The sequence below is a fragment of the Heliconius melpomene genome, chromosome 2 (assembly GCF_056956725.1).
Source record: "Heliconius melpomene rosina isolate 202511_hmr_F chromosome 2, ASM5695672v1, whole genome shotgun sequence".
NCBI lineage: Eukaryota > Metazoa > Arthropoda > Insecta > Lepidoptera > Nymphalidae > Heliconius > Heliconius melpomene.
In genome coordinates, this window is record NC_140390.1 from 7,843,741 (window position 1) to 7,864,714 (window position 20,974).

The 20,974-nt window shown below is 33.9% G+C and overlaps 1 protein-coding gene across 1 annotated transcript in view; it reads left to right on the forward strand.

The window, feature by feature from the left end:
• Window positions 1-16,645, forward strand: part of LOC146540701 (somatomedin-B and thrombospondin type-1 domain-containing protein-like) — a 37,503-nt gene extending 20,858 nt beyond the window's left edge. The window contains exons 3-6 of the mRNA XM_085202074.1: window positions 14,778-14,972; window positions 15,138-15,261; window positions 15,817-15,893; window positions 16,347-16,645. Of these exons, the coding sequence (XP_085058200.1) occupies window positions 14,778-14,972; window positions 15,138-15,261; window positions 15,817-15,893; window positions 16,347-16,549 (599 nt within the window). The 3' untranslated portion in view covers window positions 16,550-16,645. The remainder of the gene's footprint in view (window positions 1-14,777; window positions 14,973-15,137; window positions 15,262-15,816; window positions 15,894-16,346) is intronic.
• The last annotated feature ends 4,329 nt before the right edge of the window (window positions 16,646-20,974 follow it).

The window sequence follows — 20,974 nt, forward strand, 5'->3', positions numbered from 1 at the left end:
AGCGTGACGCTGAAAAATAAAACATTTCCTCGAGTGAGAATCGAACCCTCAACCTGTTCGACCGCATATACAATCACACCCTACTGCGCCACAACTGGCCCCAAAACTGTATTCCTACCAACATAAGCTGTATAAAGAAGATAAGGGCACATCTTGCACCTGATTGTAAAAATGTTAAGAATTGTGGTTGGAATTCTTAAATTTTACAGTATCATATATCAAAGGAAATTGTTATTCCAAAGAAAATTCCCTTCTTACACCATTATATGAGGGCTCGTAAAATTAAATCAAATTTTATACGAACATGTGTCGTAAAAATTCACATATAAAAACGACTAATCCCTATGTTAAACTTCTTTTTTCACACTGTTTTCCTTTATGTATGGATGATATTGTTATTTTTGTTCTATATGATTTTGTTTTTTTTTTGTATATATTTCTATTTTCCTCGCTCTGGTATATAGACAAAGCCCGGTGCTCAGTTACGCCGTCTTTCACGTTAATTTGCGACGTGACCACATTAATTATTATACTAATTAACTAAATTTTATAGCCATTCGTGCCCTAGGAGCATAAGCTTGTGACTATTATTGCGACAGTTCGTGTTTAATATTTTGTTTTCTTCGCTCTGGAGTCTAGGAAAAGCGCGGTGTTGAGTACCGCCACTCAACACGCAATGGAGTATCTTAACACTAGGCTTTCTCTGCCTTCTCCGCTACATGCTGGATGCTGAAAAAAACCTTTAAAAATTTTAAATTATCGTTTCGACAAAAATATTTTAAGATGAAGTTCGTGTATCTTTTTAAATATGGCGTATGTATGTACATTATAAATACGGCAACAGCTTCTAAACTTTGCAAGCATGTTTAATTTTTAATAAGAACATTTCTAAAGAGAAAGGAGAAATTATAATGAGAATAATAACATTTTCTCATCTTCAATGTCTGTCTGCCTTTGTCTCTTATCGTTTTCAGTTTTATACACTTTATTATATAAAGCTAAATATATCTTTGTTTATATAGGACTGGAGTGTTTGAGCAATTAATTTAATGATTGTAGGGGATATATCCCATCATGTTGTAGGGGGGAGCTTCTGATTGTGATATACGACTTTACGTAGTATCCAGCATTCAGCAGGGTAGGCAGAAGGAACGTAGTGTTAAAACACTCCGTTCTCCACTCTCCGCCGAATTCTGGACGAATTACGTATTGAATAGCGGTATTGAACGACGCTCTTCGCCTCGACACTAGATCGAAGAAATGGAAATATACATTTAAATAAATATTAAATTTCCTCGAGTGGGGATTGAACCCACAACCAGTCGCGTTTACAGACACCTCTATTACTTATAGAATAGTATATTTTTAATAGTTTTTAAAACTAACAATTTTTAACAATTTTACTTCCTGTTTTGATAGTTTTATGTTATTTTCAACGTACAATATACAAAGGTACATTGTTAGTCGACGTACTATAGTGGAAAAATGATTCGCGCTTCGTCCACTCGCATTTTTCTATGCAACCGGAAATTGCATTAAAATGTTTGACAAGTTTATATTTTTTAAATATAGATAGTGTATTTACTTAAAATGAAAATAATTTTTAATTTTATATATTTATTTTGATACTATAATTTTTTTTTTAATATATGTAGGCTACGTTAAGTCACCTTGTGTTCTTCAGTAAATAGACTGGTAATGGACTTCTCTCATAAAAGCAGGGGAACTGGGGAACCTTGTGTTAAGATATTCTATTACCATTAAGACACTACTATTTCCCACTTTCCGCCGAATTCGAATCTAAAACTTGGCCTTAGGATTCTGGATTCCTGATTTTAAAACTTGGCCTTAGATTCTGGATTCCTGGTTCTTTAGGGTTATAGCAAACAGTCCTATCAAAAATAATGTTTACAATAAACATAATATTATACATAAATTTTAAAGTAATTGCAATTTAGGCGTAATTCCCACATCAAAGATGAATTTTAATTATTCTAGCGAAATGGTTCGTTACCAAAGTTTTAATAACTTCATTATGTGCGAAGGCATGCCTAGAGTTAAGCGTGACTTAATGTTTGTTTGAGGAATAAAGATATTTTACTTGACATTACAGAATTTACAACTAACTTTTAGGGTTCCGTACCTCAAAAAGTACAGAACCCTTATAGGTTCACTTGGTTGTCTGTCCGTCTGTCAATAACATTTATCTAGAGATCACGTGGAGGTAATATTCAAGTCTATGGTCCCTTGAAGCGCAAAAGAAAACCAGTTCCTAAGTCGTATATCGCATTTTGTATGAAATTCGCTGCGTAAAGAAAACCCATGGGGTACTCCCGTGGACCTACAGTTATAAAATTTGAAAATGTGAAAACTTCAATAAAAATAAAGAAAAAATTCAAAAAAATTAAATTTTATAGCTATTTAAATAAATATTAATATTAATTTAAATAAATATTTCACCTCCTAGAGTGGATATCGAACCCAAAATCAGTCGACTTTCGCGAAAACGCCAATACTCGGATATCTTTTTTAATATAAATGACAGAGGTTGATTTAAAGCTACATTTTCAAATTGTACTTAACTGGAAAATGTACTATTATAGTTTTCTTCAAGTAGGAATCGATCCCATAGCCATCACACTTACAATCAGACACTGCCACTGCGCCTAAAGGAAAATAATTTTCAAACTTTATACTTGTTTGAAATTTATAATTATAGAAAATTAACAAAGACTTGTTGAACGCATTCTAGTATGAAAAGAACGCGACCCTATATATACGGAAATACTCTAATGAGGGCTGAGTTTTATACGAAAAAATATTTAACTTCGTTATACAATGTATTAATACAAATTAATTTTCTATCCAATTAGCTTAAATGAATTGGCTTTTATTATTATAAAAATATAAAATAGGACCAGGCCAGTGCGGCGTTTAGTTCCGCTTGGTTAATTTGGTGGAAAATGGGGAACGGAGTGTCTAAACACTAGGTTCCTATTGCCTTGCCTGTATCCCAGATATAGCTTGAAACTAATTTATTTTATATAGTTAAGTAACAATAGAATTAATCCAAAGATATTTATTTATTGTAATATTTTAAGTAATATTTTATTTTGGGCCTCTAAGTAAAAATAGCGCTGCATTAACCGGATCAGCCTACAAAGAATGTTTGATATATGAGAGGATTCCTCGGACAGTTATTTATTTCTGTAATAAATATTTTGAATATATAATATAAGAAAATTATGTTTCTCTTATAAATTCTAATACTTCTGATAAAAAAAAAGATTAACAACAACTTCCTCTCTTGTTTTCTATATATATTGTACCACGACAGACCTACTCCTGGTTTGTTTTTCTTATTCCATTCACAGTTTCTTTTGTATATTAAATATTAAAATGTAATTTTTCGCTGCAACTGTTCCCAGCTAGGAGTACGAAGAAATGTTTTATATTTAACTCTATTCTGGAATTGAAGAATGGCAGCTATATTGTAATATAAGAAAATATCTATATACGCTGTGGTTATGTGTTCGATTCCCACTTAGAATGTATTTTGTTTTCATATTTGCCAGATTTCAATTAACAATAATATAATTAAGAAATGATGAAATCTCTTTAAAACATACATATTACTAATTATCTTTGATGATCATCATTATTATTAAAAGCAGACGCGAATGAGTCTATTCCTGGCCTTTTCTTCAAAGAGCTCTCTGGTCCTCATCGACTCGACTAACCTTCTGAGATCACCGAGAGAGTCACGGAGAAGTCTGAGAGACCTAGGCTCTCATGTCGTCCGGTGTACACTTTAGTATAGACATGGATGTTCTAGTTTCGACCCATCAGCGTAGAGGTACAAACATGTGGCAGTAAACACGATTGTTTTTGGGTTCCCACCTAGGTCGAATTTATCATTATTTATTTATATTCTCATTTATTCGATCTGGTACCAAGTACGGCGTTGAATTCCGCCCCTCATCACCTCTCAATGTCTCAAACATTCGGTGGATAGCAGCAAATAGAATATCTTAGCATTACGTTCCAAACTGGGCTGTACATTCCAAAAAAGTGCAAGTTTTGACAACAGCTAGTCATCAAAGAACAAGGTGGCATACGTTTTAAAATGAAAAAAAAATGTCTAAAACCGAAGATTTTTCAAAGAAAAACGAAAAACCCAGGTAATATTTCAAGCCTACCATTAAAGGAAATGCTTTGTCTCGAGCAATCGCAAGGAGGCTTTTAGAACGGCCCCCTTACGTAATAGGTAACGGGGCCGTATTAAAGAGCTCTCATTAGATGCCTTAGATGGATGTGTGTATGTATGTCTTTCATACATGAGAGCGTAAACTCAGGTATAATTATGAAAGTTTAATGATTTTTAAAAGGTATAAAAAAGATATAAAAGCTTTAAGTTTGTGTTGAGTTTGTGGGTTAATTCTGTTTAATTTATTTGCAAAAATAAGGCATAGATGAATCAAGAAGTAAGGTGGTGGAGCACTACTAAAAATGATGAGTAGATAATGAAATGTTTTGATACTTAAGTGTTTTATTAAGCCAGTGGTTGTGTTAAGTTCGATTCCCACTCGAGGGAATTAATTATTTAATATTTTTATTTCTTCGCTCTGGTAACGAGGCAAAGCTACGAATACAGCATGAAGCTAAAAAACAAAATTGTGTCTTACCTTTTTGTATGGGAAAAACCTTGAATCTAAAAAAAATATAAATAAGAATTGATAAGCTAAGGAAAGCTTATATTTACAAATAACTTCCAAAATCCTTGTCAAAATTTGCAATCTAATCTAGTTACTTTAATTTATATTCTTGTAGGGGTTCCTTTTTTCCTTAAAAAGTACGACATTTTAAAAAATGACAGATTTTACCATTTAATAAATAAAATATTTAAAAATACCATTTTTTTGCATCTAGGTTTGTGGTTTAAGTCTGGCTTTGTCTTAAAGAAATCGCAAGCTCTTACAGGCTTTCAGTGCGACCCCGATACCTAATAGGCCGGTCTCATTAGACGCCAACTCTATGAACTATATGCACATACATGTACTTTGCAGTTATATTTTAGATATTTTTCTAAATATCTAACTTGGAAAAACCTCTCACTGTAAGCATTCGGGAAAATCAATTGTTTTCTTTTCCTAGCTCCGGTAAAAGATAAAACGCGGCGATGAGTTTCACCGCACAACACACAATGTTTTAAAAAATCAAAAGGTGGAGTGAAGAACGGTTCTATATACAGGAAACAGCATGAAGTCAATGAACAAAAGGAACCTTAATAATATTAAAAAGATCAATAATTTTCTTCACGAGGCCAGTCGTAGCGCAGGAGCACAAGTGTTTGACTGCAAATATGAAAGTTAGTGGGTTCGATTCCCACTCGACGAAATGAAATATTTAATATTTTTTTTTTCTTCGCTCTGGCTGACACCAGAGGCAAAGCGGAATGCAGATTCTCAGAATTCATTGGAAATGAGAAGCGTAGTGCCTAAACACTAGCTTTTTAGTGACTTAATTAAGTTTCACAACATTAAGTCGTTGAAAGAAATAGTTTCAAATGCTCCAAAGCGTGAGTTCACGTTTCAGAAAGCTCGAAAGTTTCCAACTAAAGTTCCAATAAAAGGAGTGTGCGAAATTTCGAACGGTATCGGTATCTACAATCGAATTGATTTATCGATGTCGACTGGATTTTAGAATTTGTTTCGAATTCTAAGTTGCAAATTTGGTATTTGGGATATAAGACCTTATTTGGTTTATTCTCTATCTCGCATGTAGGAGGATAGGCAGAGGGAACCTAACGTATTGCCGATATTCCGTCCCCCATTTTCCGCCGAATTCTGGAAGCATTGTGTGCTGAGTGGCGGAACAGAACGCCGCGTTTAGCCTTGAAACCAGAGCGAAGAAAATGGAAATATTAAATATTTTTCTACCTGTCGCGTTCAAACTTTGTGCCTTTACGCTACGACTGTTCTCAAGGAAATAAGCTTTTTTTTCCTTTATGATGTATCCCACATATAACAGGATAGATAGAAGGAACCTAGTGGTTCGACACTTCATTCTCTAAATTTGTAGACTCTATGGCGGAAGCCAACGTTGTGGCTCTTCAAAGCGTCCTTATCAAAGCGAGGAAATTTATTCTTAATTTATTTAATTCTCTCTAGTGGAAATCAAACCCCATAACCACCGCGTTTTAGTCATACCTGAGCTACGATGACCTTATTTTAGTAATAACATTAAATCATCACATATTAAGAGAACCCTAAAAATACCTCTCCAAGAATTAAGTTTAACTAAAGCTGTTTTAAAAGTAAACTCTCGTTACAATAAAGTACCACTTTTATAAAGATTAAAGTTTAGGCAAAACCTGTGTCGTTGGACATTCCCGAAATTACTTATTTTTTACTTTCCTTTTTTTTTCGAAGTTTTCAAGCGTAAGAGCTTTTAGGTATCGCGATACTTCCACATATAAGTGTGTACTTCTGGTATATACTCATATAAAGTAACATTTAAGTAAGTATACAATTTTCTATTTTATTTTATCCTGCATAAAGAAAGAAAATAGATTTCCCTGCAGATATAGTGTCAAGACATTCTGTAGTGTGCCCTGCCCTTCTTTGAATTATTTCCATTTCCTCGCGCTCCCACTTGCTCTTGGTAACATGACAACACGTAACGTTAAGTTCCGCGCTTATAATACTCATCATCCATCAAACCCCAAAAAATGTCTATGAAATATTATTTTTAAATTCTACATAATAAGAAAAAACAACGGTAGACCGCAGAAAACGGAGAAAAAAGGAAAATGTCATCACGTAAAACCTGCAAGTTATTTTAGGACACATTAACGCGTTCAACCTTAATGAAGCTTGCGGCTTTCCCTAAGTCCTTTAATTAATTAAGCGAAAAAACAGCTTTTCGTTGAGAATACTAAAACAGTTTTTTGAAGCCTGTTAATCATATTTGCGTTTCAAAACATTTTCTGTAGTGTGAGTAGGCAAAGAGAACCTAGTGTTAAATGGGGAACGGAATGTCTTTCCTCATATTCTGCAGAATTTTTGGAGGCATTACGTGTTGAGTGGCAAAACTCAACGATGCGTCAGGTCGAAGAAATGAAAATAACAATAAATCGCATAATATAAAAAAATTATATGTTAGAATTAATTTTAGCGCCATGTTATTAAATTAAATGTGAAATTTTGGAAAAAATTAAGCTGGAATTGGAAAAAACTGTCATACTGACTGACTTTATTGATGGACCGGCACAGTTGCTATTTCGAGATTTTAATTGAATAAGAGTACGTCGGCGTGCACTCGACTCGACGTGCGGTTGTCATTTGCAAACTGTGTGAAAATTCAATCAAAACACGCCCTCGAAATCTAGTACGAATTGAAGAATCTGATGAAAAGACTCTATAGAACGATGTTTAATTATACATGATGGTTGTAGATTCGATTTTTAGTTTGAGAAATAATTGGGTTTAAAATTATTAAGTAACTTAAACATTGGGATAATTTTCACATGATATGTTATTAAAAATGGATAATATTTTAATATGATAATCTATTTAAGCTGTTCTAAATTTAGTTAGCGTTGTAGGTAGGTTTGTTCATGAATTTCTCGGAAACTAAGTTCATATTTATTATTTTTTTTTATTTAAATGGACTATATTTTAAAATAACAGTCCTAATTTCTTCAAAATTGGTTCTATTCATTTTGTATATTTTGGGATATTGCACATATCCCAAAATATATTATGTTATATACCAACATTAATAATAATTAACGTATATTTGAAATAAGTTTTAATTTTTTTTATTTTTTTTTTATTCAGAGTGAACCTAGGAACTTAGTGTTAAGACACATTCCAGTGCCTCTAGTATATAGTATAAGAAATAATAATAATAAAAAACACTACTTTCTTTCCATGAATAAAATCTGTGACAACACTACTATATACTTTCAACCCTCTTTATGAGGGTGAATGGCAAACATTTATTTTGATGATCGCTAGACTACGCGTGACATATGAAACAGAGAGCAAGTGAGATTTAATATTTATTAGAATTATCCCAGGACTTTGTTGGTATAATATTTTTATCAAAGGGAAAGAAATATGATATTATTTTTTTAACTTTTCTCTGAGAATTGAAATGAGGCCAGTCGTAGAGCAGGCACAAGCGTAAACGACAGGTTGCGGATTCGATTTCCACTCTAGGAAATAAAGTATCGAATATTTTTAATTTTCTCATTCTGGTAAGGAGGTAAAGAGAGAAAGTGTCTTAACGGGAACGTAGTATCTTAGCATGAGGAACGTAGAAGACGTAGAACGTAGCACCGAATACTTAGGTTCCCTCTGAGAGCGAATAAAAATAATTTTGATATAATAATTCTTCCGAGTTGGGGTACGAACCTATAACCTTACAGTCAGATACTGCCACATTGTACCCACGATACACATCGATAGCCTCAATAATAATAAAATTACGAAAATATTGTGCATAGCAGGGTAGGAAGAAGGAATGTAATGTTAAGACACTCCGTTCTCCATTTTCCGCCAAATTCTATAGGCATTGCGTGTTGAGTGGCGGAACCCAACGCCGCGTTTTGCCGCGCCTCCAGAGTGAAGTGAAAATATTAAATATTCATTTCCTCGAGTGGGGATCGAATCCACAACCAGTCGCGATTACAATCACACCTACTGCGCCACCACTGACCTCAAATTTGTTTTAGTTTACCTATAACCGAAAAATAAAATTTTATTGTTAGTTTCCTTTTAAAGCCATATTTTGATATCTAACATCCAAGAAGCTAAAACGCTTCAGCGAACTTCAATTAACCTTAAATTAATTAGTGCAGATTCAAAGGCGAGTTTCGCAACGTTAAGAAATTGCTTTACAAAATGAAAGAAGTTATTTCTTGAAAACTTAGATGCGAGATTACTTCAAAATAACTCTGTAATAGGTACTTTTGTACGCCTTTCTTTAGGAAAAGGTGTATATTTTGTTTCATTTATTTTTAGGGTTCCGTACCTCGAAAGAATAACATGGAACCCTTATAGCACTTTGTTGTACATAAAAGAAAAAATTCAAAAAGTAAAAATGTATAGATATGTCATAGAAAAAATCATTACAAACTTATAATTGTAATTCGTGTCATACGTCCACAAACTTAAATTTCTTAAGTTGATATACAATCCTGAAATTGATACGGAACCCTCAGTATGCGAGTCCGACTCGCATTTGACGAGAATTTTATCTTCTTAATTTTTTTCGTTTTTCTACAATCGAAATGTCTTTAGATTTTGCTTTATATGGCAGATATCTATTGACTCACTCCTTTTTTAACTCATTTCAAGATATCGTGTACTGGATAACGGAGTTCAACGCCGCCCACGGTTTGGTAAAACAATTTAATAAGGAAAGGTTGTAGGCAAACTATTGTTATTCTTCAATTATTTTAGTAAAACAGTAGCAAACAAACATGCACTTTATATAGAGACGTCAGTACTGTCAGTAGAATGCAGTCAATGTCAGTGTAAATAAACTAAGCTGCATAACAGTCCGATGCAAAGCCTCCCCTCTCCTGCTCATAATAGCGTCACTAATGCAGTTCCTCTAATCCCCATATTGATGGGATACATACATTAAATGGACGCCCGGAACAATACAATTTACGGACAATACCTTCCAAATAATCGATGAACTAATACATGAATACGTTAGTACATCACTACAGGATCATGTCACATCACTAGCTTGACAATTAAGCTAGGCTACAATTTAAAATACAAGATTTTTATGTAAGGAAATGAAATATTTAACATATTCATTTCTTCTCTCTGGTGTTCAGACCAAGCGACGGTGAGTGCCATCACTCAACACGCAATGCCTCCAGAATTTAAAGGGAAGTGGGAAGCGATGTGTTTTAAAAAGAGGCTCCCTCTGTCTATCCTGCTAGATGCGGGATACAGCGTGAAGCTGAAAAAAAAACTTTTCAAGACAAGGTAAAAGTTCAAAGTTATATCTTCGCGGGTTTCAGAATATAATAAGCAGTGGCTTGTTTTTTTCATTCTTAATACATTTTAAAGTAGCGGTTTACCATGACTTCGCTTAGTTGAAAACATGAGAAAAACTTCGTTTCGGAATATTCGTCTTATAATATTTAATTTCTTTTTTCAAGGGTTAAATCCTCTGTAAACACGACGGTTGCAAGTTCGATCCCAATTTGATTATATGTACCATTTTTTAAAGATATTTTACGATTACGATGCTGATGCTGATATTTTACGATTACGATGCTGATGAGTTCGATTACCACTCGTAGGAATAAATGACTAGGTTCCGTCTGCCTTCCCGGATATAAGCGTCACATTAAAAAAATATACTTTTCATATAACAATAGCAGCAGTAAAACAAAATAAACAACGCATTCATACCAAAAACTTTAAATTCCCATCCAAAAATACTTCCCGCAGAACAAATATTCAACACAAATGAATATTTACATTTAACACGCAACAATTAATGGTTTGGCAAAATGTATTCACAGAGATATCTCGGTATTACGAAGGCATTTAATTAAAGCTATGACAGATGTGATTCATCTCAATCACGTTGCCCAAATAGATAGATAGATAGATAGATAGATAGATAGATAGATAGATATTTTGGTAACAGAATATTGCTTTATGTGTGTAATATTCATTAACGCGGCGTTGAGTTCTGCCACTCAACACGCAATCCCTCCAGGAAATTGAGGAATATCAAAATGTAAAGAGTCTCTTAACACTAATTTCTCTCTGCCTACCATACTATTTAAAGCGTACAAATTAAACCTGATGATTAAGAGAGACATTCAAAGCCTTAATTTACCTTCCAGTATATAGTATTAATAATAGTTGAGAAAGGTCGCGTAAGATATCGGAGAAGATGAAAATGATGAAGAGTTATCAAAGACAATGGACGAGGCGAAAGAGGCAGAGACTATAGCGCTTATTAGGACATATCACACACAAATAAATACATACATATTATTATTCTCCACGTAATAATATATTAATTCATTGTCTTTATACAAATAATGTATGTCAGTCAAGTAAGTTCCCCACTTAAGAGAGTAACTAGCGTGACTGACAGTCTCAGTAAGACTTGAGATGCAACTTATCTCAAATACAAGGTGGATTTACTAACTACTTTGATATTGCGTTTAAACTGGAACAGTTTACTCTAATGCTTTAATATTTGGCAAAGATCCTTCAGCTGGTTTTAGCGTGGTATATTATATGCTATTTAGAATACTAGTAAATAAATCACTTCACGCTGTACCCGCACACAGCAGGGTAGGCAGTGGGAACCTAGTGTTAAAACACTCCGTTCCTCACTCTGCCGAATTCTGGAGGCATTTTATCTTGAATGGTAGAACACAACGTCGTCGCGCTAGTAATGGGGTCGTATATTACTCAAAATTTCTCAATAATACCTACTTTTTTTTTCTTATACAGACTAAAATATTCGTATAAAGTTAAATCCGTTCTATCAGACACGAACAACTATAATAGAGCATAATTTGATTAAACAAAATCCGCAAGGATCGTGACCTGAAACCGTCGCGTATGGCCGCCATTTTGTTAACGCAATAAAGGCGGGAAAACTGCTGTCACAGGGAAACGCGTTTTGAAAATAGAACCTTTCTTTTCTAATCTTCAAGCAACCAGCCAGTACGAATGATAAGAAAATTGAATGTAAATATGAAAATTATTATAAATATGCAAAAATCCTTGTGGCACAGTAGCTATTTAGATATTTATTTAGGAAAAAGTAAGAAAAGAGTTACGTTATACTTGTTTTTAGAATTTAAGAATTTCCTAATAGAGTTTACATCGTATAAGTTGAGTTTTAAATTTCATATTGCAAGAAACGATCGTAAGAGCTTTATTTTTATTCCACATATTATATGACATAAGCTCTCGTAGTCAACGTGAATGGCCGGTTTTAAAGGCCATTAGTCAAACCGAGGCAGTTATGAAGCAGTTTATGGCACCCTTACAGAGTGTGAGAGTATTTTAGACTTGTATAACGAAATTCTACCTGTTGAAATGGCGAAACTTTTTTTATATATCCTTGTGTATAATATATACAGGATGGAAGCGACTGAGCTCCTTTTACAGAAGCAGCATATAGTAAAAAATATTTCACGCCCATACCTAAAAAAGACCCAGTTACGTAAACACCTACAACTATAAAAATATTACTAAACTAGCGGACGCGCGCTGCTTCGCTTGCGTATTTAAGGGTGAATTCTAATAACCCATGAAACATGTGTTCAATGAAATATTTTTAAGAGTCTAAATTTCAAATTTTATAAAAATCGGTGGCGATTTAAAGATTTTTCCATACAAACTTTCAACAACTTATTTGCACCTTTAGGGGGTGAATTCTAGAAAACCATGAAACATGTGTTTAATTATATACGTTTAAGAGTCTGAATTTCAAATTTTATAAAAATTGGTGACGATTAAAAAAAACCTATACAAACTTTCAACCCCTTATTTGCACCCTTAGGAGGAGAATTCTAGAAAACGATGAAACACGTGTTCAATTAAATACTTTTAAAAATCTAAATTTCAAATTTTATAAAAATCGGTGCCGATTTAAATTTTTTTCCATACAAACTTTGAACCCCTATTTCACCCCTTTAGGGTTAAAATTTTTCAAAATCCCTTCTTAGTGGATGTCCAGATTACGAAAGTGAACTTTTGTCCAAATTTAACGTTTCTACCATCAGCGGTTACGGCTGTGCGTGCGTCTTACCTCAGTCAGTGAGGACAAGTCCTTTTATATATATAGATGTTACCGATTTGTCACCTTTCATTCTTAAAAACATACCAGAACGAGAAAGGGAAAACGGGATACCTCGTTTTATCTTACGCAATTATTTAATTCCTATAATAAACCCAATCACCGAGAGAGAGAGAGAGAGAGAGCCAATAGTAGCCAGACCTTGGTCATTTTATAAAGCCTGAAACATTCTATGCGTTTACATCCAACACTGGTAAGTATCATCAGGGAATATGGAGTTTGGGTGGTGGTTACTTTGGCAATTATCATATAACTAAGATGCAAAATATAGTACCTAAGTTTAGTTAAATTATAAACCCCATTTTTTTATATGTTCTTGGCAATGATATTAGAAATGACGTTAGCTGTAAGCTATAAGCACCTATTATATGTACGTACTTATAAAACGGACTTCATCATATTGTTATTTTTCTGCGATTCCAACATTCGTATAAGCTATTAAATAAAGATAATAGATAATAATCTATATATATAAAAGGACTTGTCCTCACTGACTGAGGTAAGACGCACGCACAGCCGTAACCGCTGTGCGTAGAAACGTTAAATTTGGACAAAAGTTTACTTTCGTAATCTGGACATCCACTAAGAAGGGATTTTGAAAAATTTTAACCCTAAAGGGGTGAAATAGGGGTGAAATAGGGGAATTAAGATTTGCACTGAGACGTTGTCCCCTTTCTCCTCATTACAATTTTTCCGTAATGTTTCAAAGGTTGTCTGGTGGAGATTGCTTAAAGCAATAAGACCGCCTTTGCATACGTGTTTTTCTTTAAATTTTATTTGTGTTGTTCTTTCTATATATTTCTTTTATGTGTGCAATAAAGTATATTCTATTCTATTCTATAGGGGTTCAAAGTTTGTATGGAAAAAAATTTAAATCGGCACCGATTTTTATAAAATTTGAAATTTAGATTTTTAAAAGTATTTAATTGAATACGTGTTTCATCGGTTTCTAGAATTCATCCCCTAAGGGTGCAAATAAGGGTTGAAAGTTTGTATGGAAAATTCTTAAATCGCCGCCAATTTATATAAAATTTGATATTTAGACTCTTAAAAATATTTAATTGAACATATGTTTCATGGTTTTCTAGAATTCACCCCCAAAGGGTGCAAATAAGGGGTTGAAAGTTTGTATGGAAAAATCTTTAAATCGCCACCGATTCTTATAAAATTTTAAATTTAGACTCTTAAAAATATTTCATTGAACACATGTTTCGTGGTTTATTAGAATTCACCCCTAAATAAGTAAGCGAAGCTGCGCGCGTCCGCTAGTGTTAGATAAAGATGAAGAAAAATTAAACACACGAAGTCACAGGCAAAAGTTAGTACAGGAATTATAGAACTGCCGCAGAACTACGTCATTCCGCTCACGATTTTAGAATCTATTATACAGAACGGCTATTGTGCAGAACTTCTATAGTTAGCGTTCAAATTAATACTATTATGTTCCATACGACTGCAGAGGCCAGTCGTGGCGCAGGGGTGCAGGCGACAGGTTGTGGGTTCGATTCTCATTCGAGGAAATCAAATATTTATTATTTTCATTTCTTGGCTATGGTCGTGAGGCTCTCTGTGGTTAATGTAAAAATGGAATTTCGCCATCACACTATATGTAACATACTTCTTCCTCCTGGGATTAATCCCGGATATTGCCAGGGTCTGCCTTACACTAAATGTTATGTCGATATCCCGTAATTAACATTCGTAATATCTACCTACTCTGTTCACCCTGCTGCGCGCGGGATACAGCGTGAAAAATCTTTAAATTGCCACCGATTTTTATAAAATTTGAAATTTAGACTCTTAAAAATATTTCATGGTTTATTACAATTCACCCCTAAGGGTCCAAATAAGCAGGCGAAGCCGCGTGCGTCAGCTTGTATATAATAATTGTATTATTTTTCTTGTTCTAGTACTGGACTGCGTAGTCTCCGGTTGGGATGAGTGGTCAGAATGTGACACAACGTGCGGCTCAGGTAGCATGGTCCGAAGCCGGCGTATAATACAAGCACCGGCGCATGGCGGCCGTCATTGCCCATCACTAGTTCAACGTAGAGCCTGCCAAGCCCACCATGGGTGCAATTCTGATAGTGATGTGCCTTTGCGAGGTAAATTTATTTATTTTTTGATATAAAAAAAAAAATATATAAAAATATTTTTTTTAAATTACAATGATCACGAATTTAGCGATTTTTTTTTTAATTTAAAAAGAAGTTAAATAGAAAAAAATTCACATGAATTCATTTAATTATATCAAAAAATATATTTAACAGAGGAGTCTGCTATGATCCTGCCGGGTGGTTTATCTGTGAGCCGTCATTCTAATGAAACAGTGGATATAAGAAAGAATCTGCGCCTGCGCAACCCTGACGATCCTGAGTCCAATTCTCATAGAGAGTAAGTATGACTTTCAATAATTATAAGAATGTCTTAGCTTCATGCTGTATCCCGCATATTACAGGATACGCAGCAGGAACCTGGGGTTAAAATACCTTATTCCCTACAAAATTACCGAGACATTGTGTAAACCGAGACATTGAGACATGTTAAGTCGTGGAGCTCAACGTCGTGATATTTTTTTACAACATATTATAAATATTATAGAAAAAGCTGAGGCTGAATGATCACCACGCAGTTAAACAGCATCACATGATAGTTATGGGTTCGACTCCCACTCCATCGTATTGTTAATATTTAAACTATATTCATTTTCTTGCTCTTGTAAAATAAAACAACTTTGAATTTTGGACTCCACACCTTAATATTTCAAAATTGACAGCACAAAAAATAAGCTGAGAGATGCTTAAAATATTTCCAAACAATTTTAAATCAAAAATAAATAAGAAATGCTTGGATATTTCCAACTATACATATATGAGATCATGCTTTTTTCTTCGTTTTTAGGGTTCCTTTGTAGAATTAAAAAGAAATATTAAAGTTTAATTATTCCAGGTATTGCGTCCAGTTCGAGGTGACCAAGGTGTCAAAGGCCTGTCACACAGATTCAGATTACAAAGCTCTGCGTGAAGGTAATTTTAATTTTATGGTATCCTGGATTTAACACGGCTTAGCCTTTATTTGCTTTTATTTGTAAAATTCCAGGTAATATTTTTGGAATTCAAAATGACTTGATAATGAGAATCATTCTGTTTATTATTTAAAAAGTTAAAAAATTAATTTAGCTTTACGCTGTATCCTGCACACAGCAGGGTAGGCAGAGAAAACCTGGTATTACACTCCGTTCTCCACTTTTCGAATTCTGGCATTGCTTGTCGAGTGGCAGAACTCAGGGCTGCGCTTTTGCCTCTACACCAGAGCAAAGAAAATATAAATATATATTTAAATAAATATTTCATCTATTCGAGTGGGAATCGAACCCACAACCAGTCGGTTTTACATTCAGATTTCGCCCCATGCGATTTCTTATGAGGTAAAATGACTATGGTAAGGTAAAATCTTAATTCATTTACCTTTTACCTTAGATAACACAGTCTGCGTGATGTGTGAAACGGCAGCCCTGCGTCGCGATCTCAACTGGCGGTGCGGGGGCCACGGCGTGGCGGGTCACGCCACTCGCTTCTACGCTCTGGTAGCCCCACATTGCCATGGAAAATGGATTCGAGCCAAGGAAAACCTGGATAGAAGGAGCGAATGCTGCTCTAATCCAGATTTCATTTTTGTATAAGCTACGAGTATGTTGTGAAAATTAAAATTAACGGATTATTTTTAACATTTATAAACTGTTATTCCATTCTTAGGAAACAATAAAAAACCAATTGAATATTGTATAATAACGAATTAATTAAAAGGTACTTCCCCCTAATTGATATAAGTACACGCTCTTATAGTGTTTATATGATTTTTATATATATACTGGGATATAATTATCCATACATACAAAACCATGAAACTTTTTTTTGTATATTTTAAAATCTAAGACAATTTTATATATTTATATATATGTATGTTTTTCAATTTAGTAGATAAAGTGGAACAAAATTGCGTACACACAACACTTTTTTGCTTATATTAATAATTTAGCATTAATAATTTTACGGGAAGGCAAGAGAACTTAATGTCAAGATATTCCGTTTTCCGCTTTTTATTCTAATTCATTCACGGCTTGTTAAGTAGTGGAACTCAACGTGGTGCTTTGCTTTTCCAGAACTCGTAATTTCCTGGAGCAGAGACAGAACCCACAATCTATACTCTCAAAGCCACACACTGTTCTATTGCACAACATTTACCTTTAGGCATATTTCTTCTAACTTCACCCTGCATCCTGCACATAAACATAAGAAGCCTGGGCACCTAGTGTTAAGACACTCCATCCCCATTAAGACACTACCGTTCCTAACTTTCCGACGAAAATCCGAGTTATTGTGTGTTGAGTGGCGCGGCGCGCTTTGCCGTGTTACCAGAACAAAAATATGAAAATATTAATTACTTCATTTCTCCAAGTAAAATCGAACTCACAACCGTCGTGCTTACATATACCACCCATCACCTATATCCCTCGCCACGATGGACTCCTACTTTTTCACATGTATAATAATATAACATATCAAAATAAAATAAAATAATCAGCTTCACGCTGTATCCCGCACACAGCAGGCTAGGCAGCGGGAACCTACTGTTCAGACACTCCTATCTTCACTTTCTGCCGAATTCTGGAAGCATTGCGTGTTGAGTGGCAGAACTCAACGCCGCGCTATGCCTCGGTATCAGAGCGAAGAAATGGAAATATAAACGTAAATAAATATTTCACTTCCTCGAGTGAGGATGGAACCGACAACCGTCACGTTACAGTTACACCTTTGGCCCGCTGCGCCACAACGGCCACAGGCCACATATCCACCATCTGTTCATCCGTAACAGATCACAGTATGTTAACAATAGTTAATTAATTAATTGCTTAATCAAACACAACTAGAATACATTCGACGCGAGCCAAACACAAAGCATAATTGATTAACATAATGACTTTATGTAAACGTTATTATGTAAACTGGGAAAGATAATTGAACTTATAATGTAGATTTAATTATGGATACAGGTTCGATTTTCGGATGAATTTTATTTTTTTCCTATTATTATTATGATATCAGAAAGCCAGGCGCAGAGGTGGTAGTTCGATACCCACTCGAGGTAATGAAATATTTATATAAATTTATATTTTCGTTAATTCGGGGGAAGTGGGGAACGGATTGTCTTAACTTTAGGTCTTCTGCCTACTCTGTTGGGTGCGGGATACAGTGTGAAGTTGATTTAATTTGATTTTTATTCTATTTATTTCCTAAAATAGTCAAGTATTTTATAACAAAAAAACTAAATATTAATTATCATACTATCTTGCAAACTTTAACCAATATTTTATCATTCTGGATTTGAATCTCCGACCCTTTGCTGTAAATAGACAGAAATGTAAGAGATTATTATTTAAAAACAAAACATTACATGATAAAACGAATAACTATACTATAAAACGGCATCCATTGTGAAAATTAAAAGCTTTGTTAAAATGTTCGCTTAAAAATAGGTCGCTTTTTTTTAAAAAAAGCTGGTGGTGTTTTAATTATTTTACTGAAGTTTAAAGCATTTTATATGTAACAAATATTATTGTTTTAATTTTGGACAAACTAAAATAAAATTTATGAAGGCATACATTCATATATATAAGAATATGAGTATATAAAAGTATAAGGACTGTTAACACGACTGTTTAAGTGGGTTCGATTCCCATTCAAGGGCATTTTATTCTCCGTAATAATATAAGTAATATTAAGTTCTACTAAGATGTCTTCAATTCAAACGGAAAGTGATGGACGGAGTGTCTTTACTCGCTTCACTCTGCCTATCCCGAGTCAAAAGTCAAAGTAAAAGTCAATTTTACCTTTACTGTATACTACGGAACCTTTAATTTTACCCTAAGAATATGCTAATTATAATGTCTATTTCAGTTTCACTTAACTGTAGAAATTTTGTAAATAATATTTGTTTTAATATTTGTTTTAATAATAATTAATAATAAAATTATAATGGAATTTGGTTCTTATATTATTTAGGTAATAGAATAGTTTTATAGAATAAAATATAATATAAAATATAATAAGTTGATGAGACTATGAAAAAATGTGAAAACATATCTACGACTAAAGTTGTAAATAAAATGTAATAAATGCATGAAAATTAATCGTTTTTTTTTCTTATTTTTGTTTACCCATAAATTAATTGTCCAGGCAATGCGAGGGGTTGAGTTCCACCACTCAACACGTAATCCCTCCATAATCCAGCGGCCACTTTCCGCTGTGTGTTCATATTCAACTCCGAGATAAGTTCCACCTTGTTTAACGTAGTTCAACGTTATTTTACCCACTTTTTACAAAAAGGCAGATACATGTATATGTAGAAGGAAGAGATTAGAACAGATAATATATTATCTTAGATGTTTAATGATTAGCTTTAATATCATCTGTAGCAACTGTTTATAATATGACTGGCTGTGTTCATGTAAAAAATGACAATGTGTCCAACACATTTGTATAGCTTCAGAGGAAGTGATCGAAAAGACACTAATTATTGATTATTGTAGAATTACGATTGGCTGACTTATGTTTGTTAGACTCCAACTTGACTTTTATTAGACCAGTGAGGTAATTTGACCAATAACGCGGAGGCTTATGCCTTGAGTAGAGTCGTGACGTGTGAGGGTGAAGTTCGATTTTAAAATAAGGAGGAAGTTGACGATCGTGGAATGGTGTAGTCTTCTTATGTTTTGACGATCGTAGAATGATCCAGTCTTCTGATGTTTGGGAGAAAGGACGGACTAGTGACGAGTGTCACGAATCTGCTGCGTTATTCCTGCTTGCATTAACCCACAATGGACCCCACAGGTCCAATAAGAGTCATTTGCGAGCAATCTCCTACATATATATAAAAGTATATAATAATAGAATATCTCAAATTTTATGAAGATATCATGCAGGCGAAGCGAAAACACCAAAACATTTACCAACAAACCTCAATTCTAGCCGTGGCTTTTGAACCCTGTTGTCCCCCACTACACAGTAGGAAGTGCTTTCCCGAATACAATTTCTGTAAATTTGCATCTATATTGGATCAACGGCACGATCGCGATTACTCGAAGGAGTCTTTGATGTTACCCTCCAAAATACCGGTATTGTTATTGGTAAAGATTACAGGTAACGAGGAGCTACAGGTAAGGGGGGAAGGTGGGTAATGTTGATACCTTATTGCCTTTTAACGACAATGGGTAAGTGAAAAGAAATAGAGATGATAGATTAAATATTTATGTATGGCGGTTTAGCTTATTTTTTTATTAAAATATAAATTTGTTTTTCTTTTTTAGCTTCTTTCTGAAACCCGTGAATAGCAAGCCTGAGGGAACCTGATTACCTAGTGTTAAGGCTCTCCGTTCCCACTAAGACACTTCAGTTCCCCATCATAGCCGCGTTTCCAAACGCTTGTGCCTCTCTGCCAGGTCTTTACTATGCCAAATATTTGGAAAAAAATATTAAATAATATTTTAGTTATAATGATTATGATAAAAAAATTCCAAAGAATTTTCGCTCGAATCAAGTTTGGCGAGATTCTGGAACCGCTGTGAACGAAATTTGAAATTTATGTTAATATAGTTGTTCCAGTAAATGTTGGATTCGTGGTTTAAAGTACGGGATAAGTTTTTTCTAAGTGACTTTAAAAGATATTTTCAAATTTCAAAAGATAATAATAATAATATGAATGTAATTTTATTTTCGTTTAAATAATTTATAAAGCGAGGGTTTATTCACATTTTTTTTATGTTGACACATTATTTATTCCATTTTTCCGAAAACAATAATATTAACATACGTATGATATTTATAATAAGACTCATATTTACGAGTAATATTTCAATGGAGTCTGTAAATGCAATGATTGTGGGTTCGATTCCCATTCGAAGCGAAATATTTTGTTCGGTTAGGAAAGTCCTCACTTGATACCAATATTAGGTGGTTTGTGAAAAAATAATCCCATCAAAAACATAAATGTAAAAAGAAAGCCAAGTTCTGTAATAAAACGTATGCTTTCAGCGATAAAAGAAGTGAGA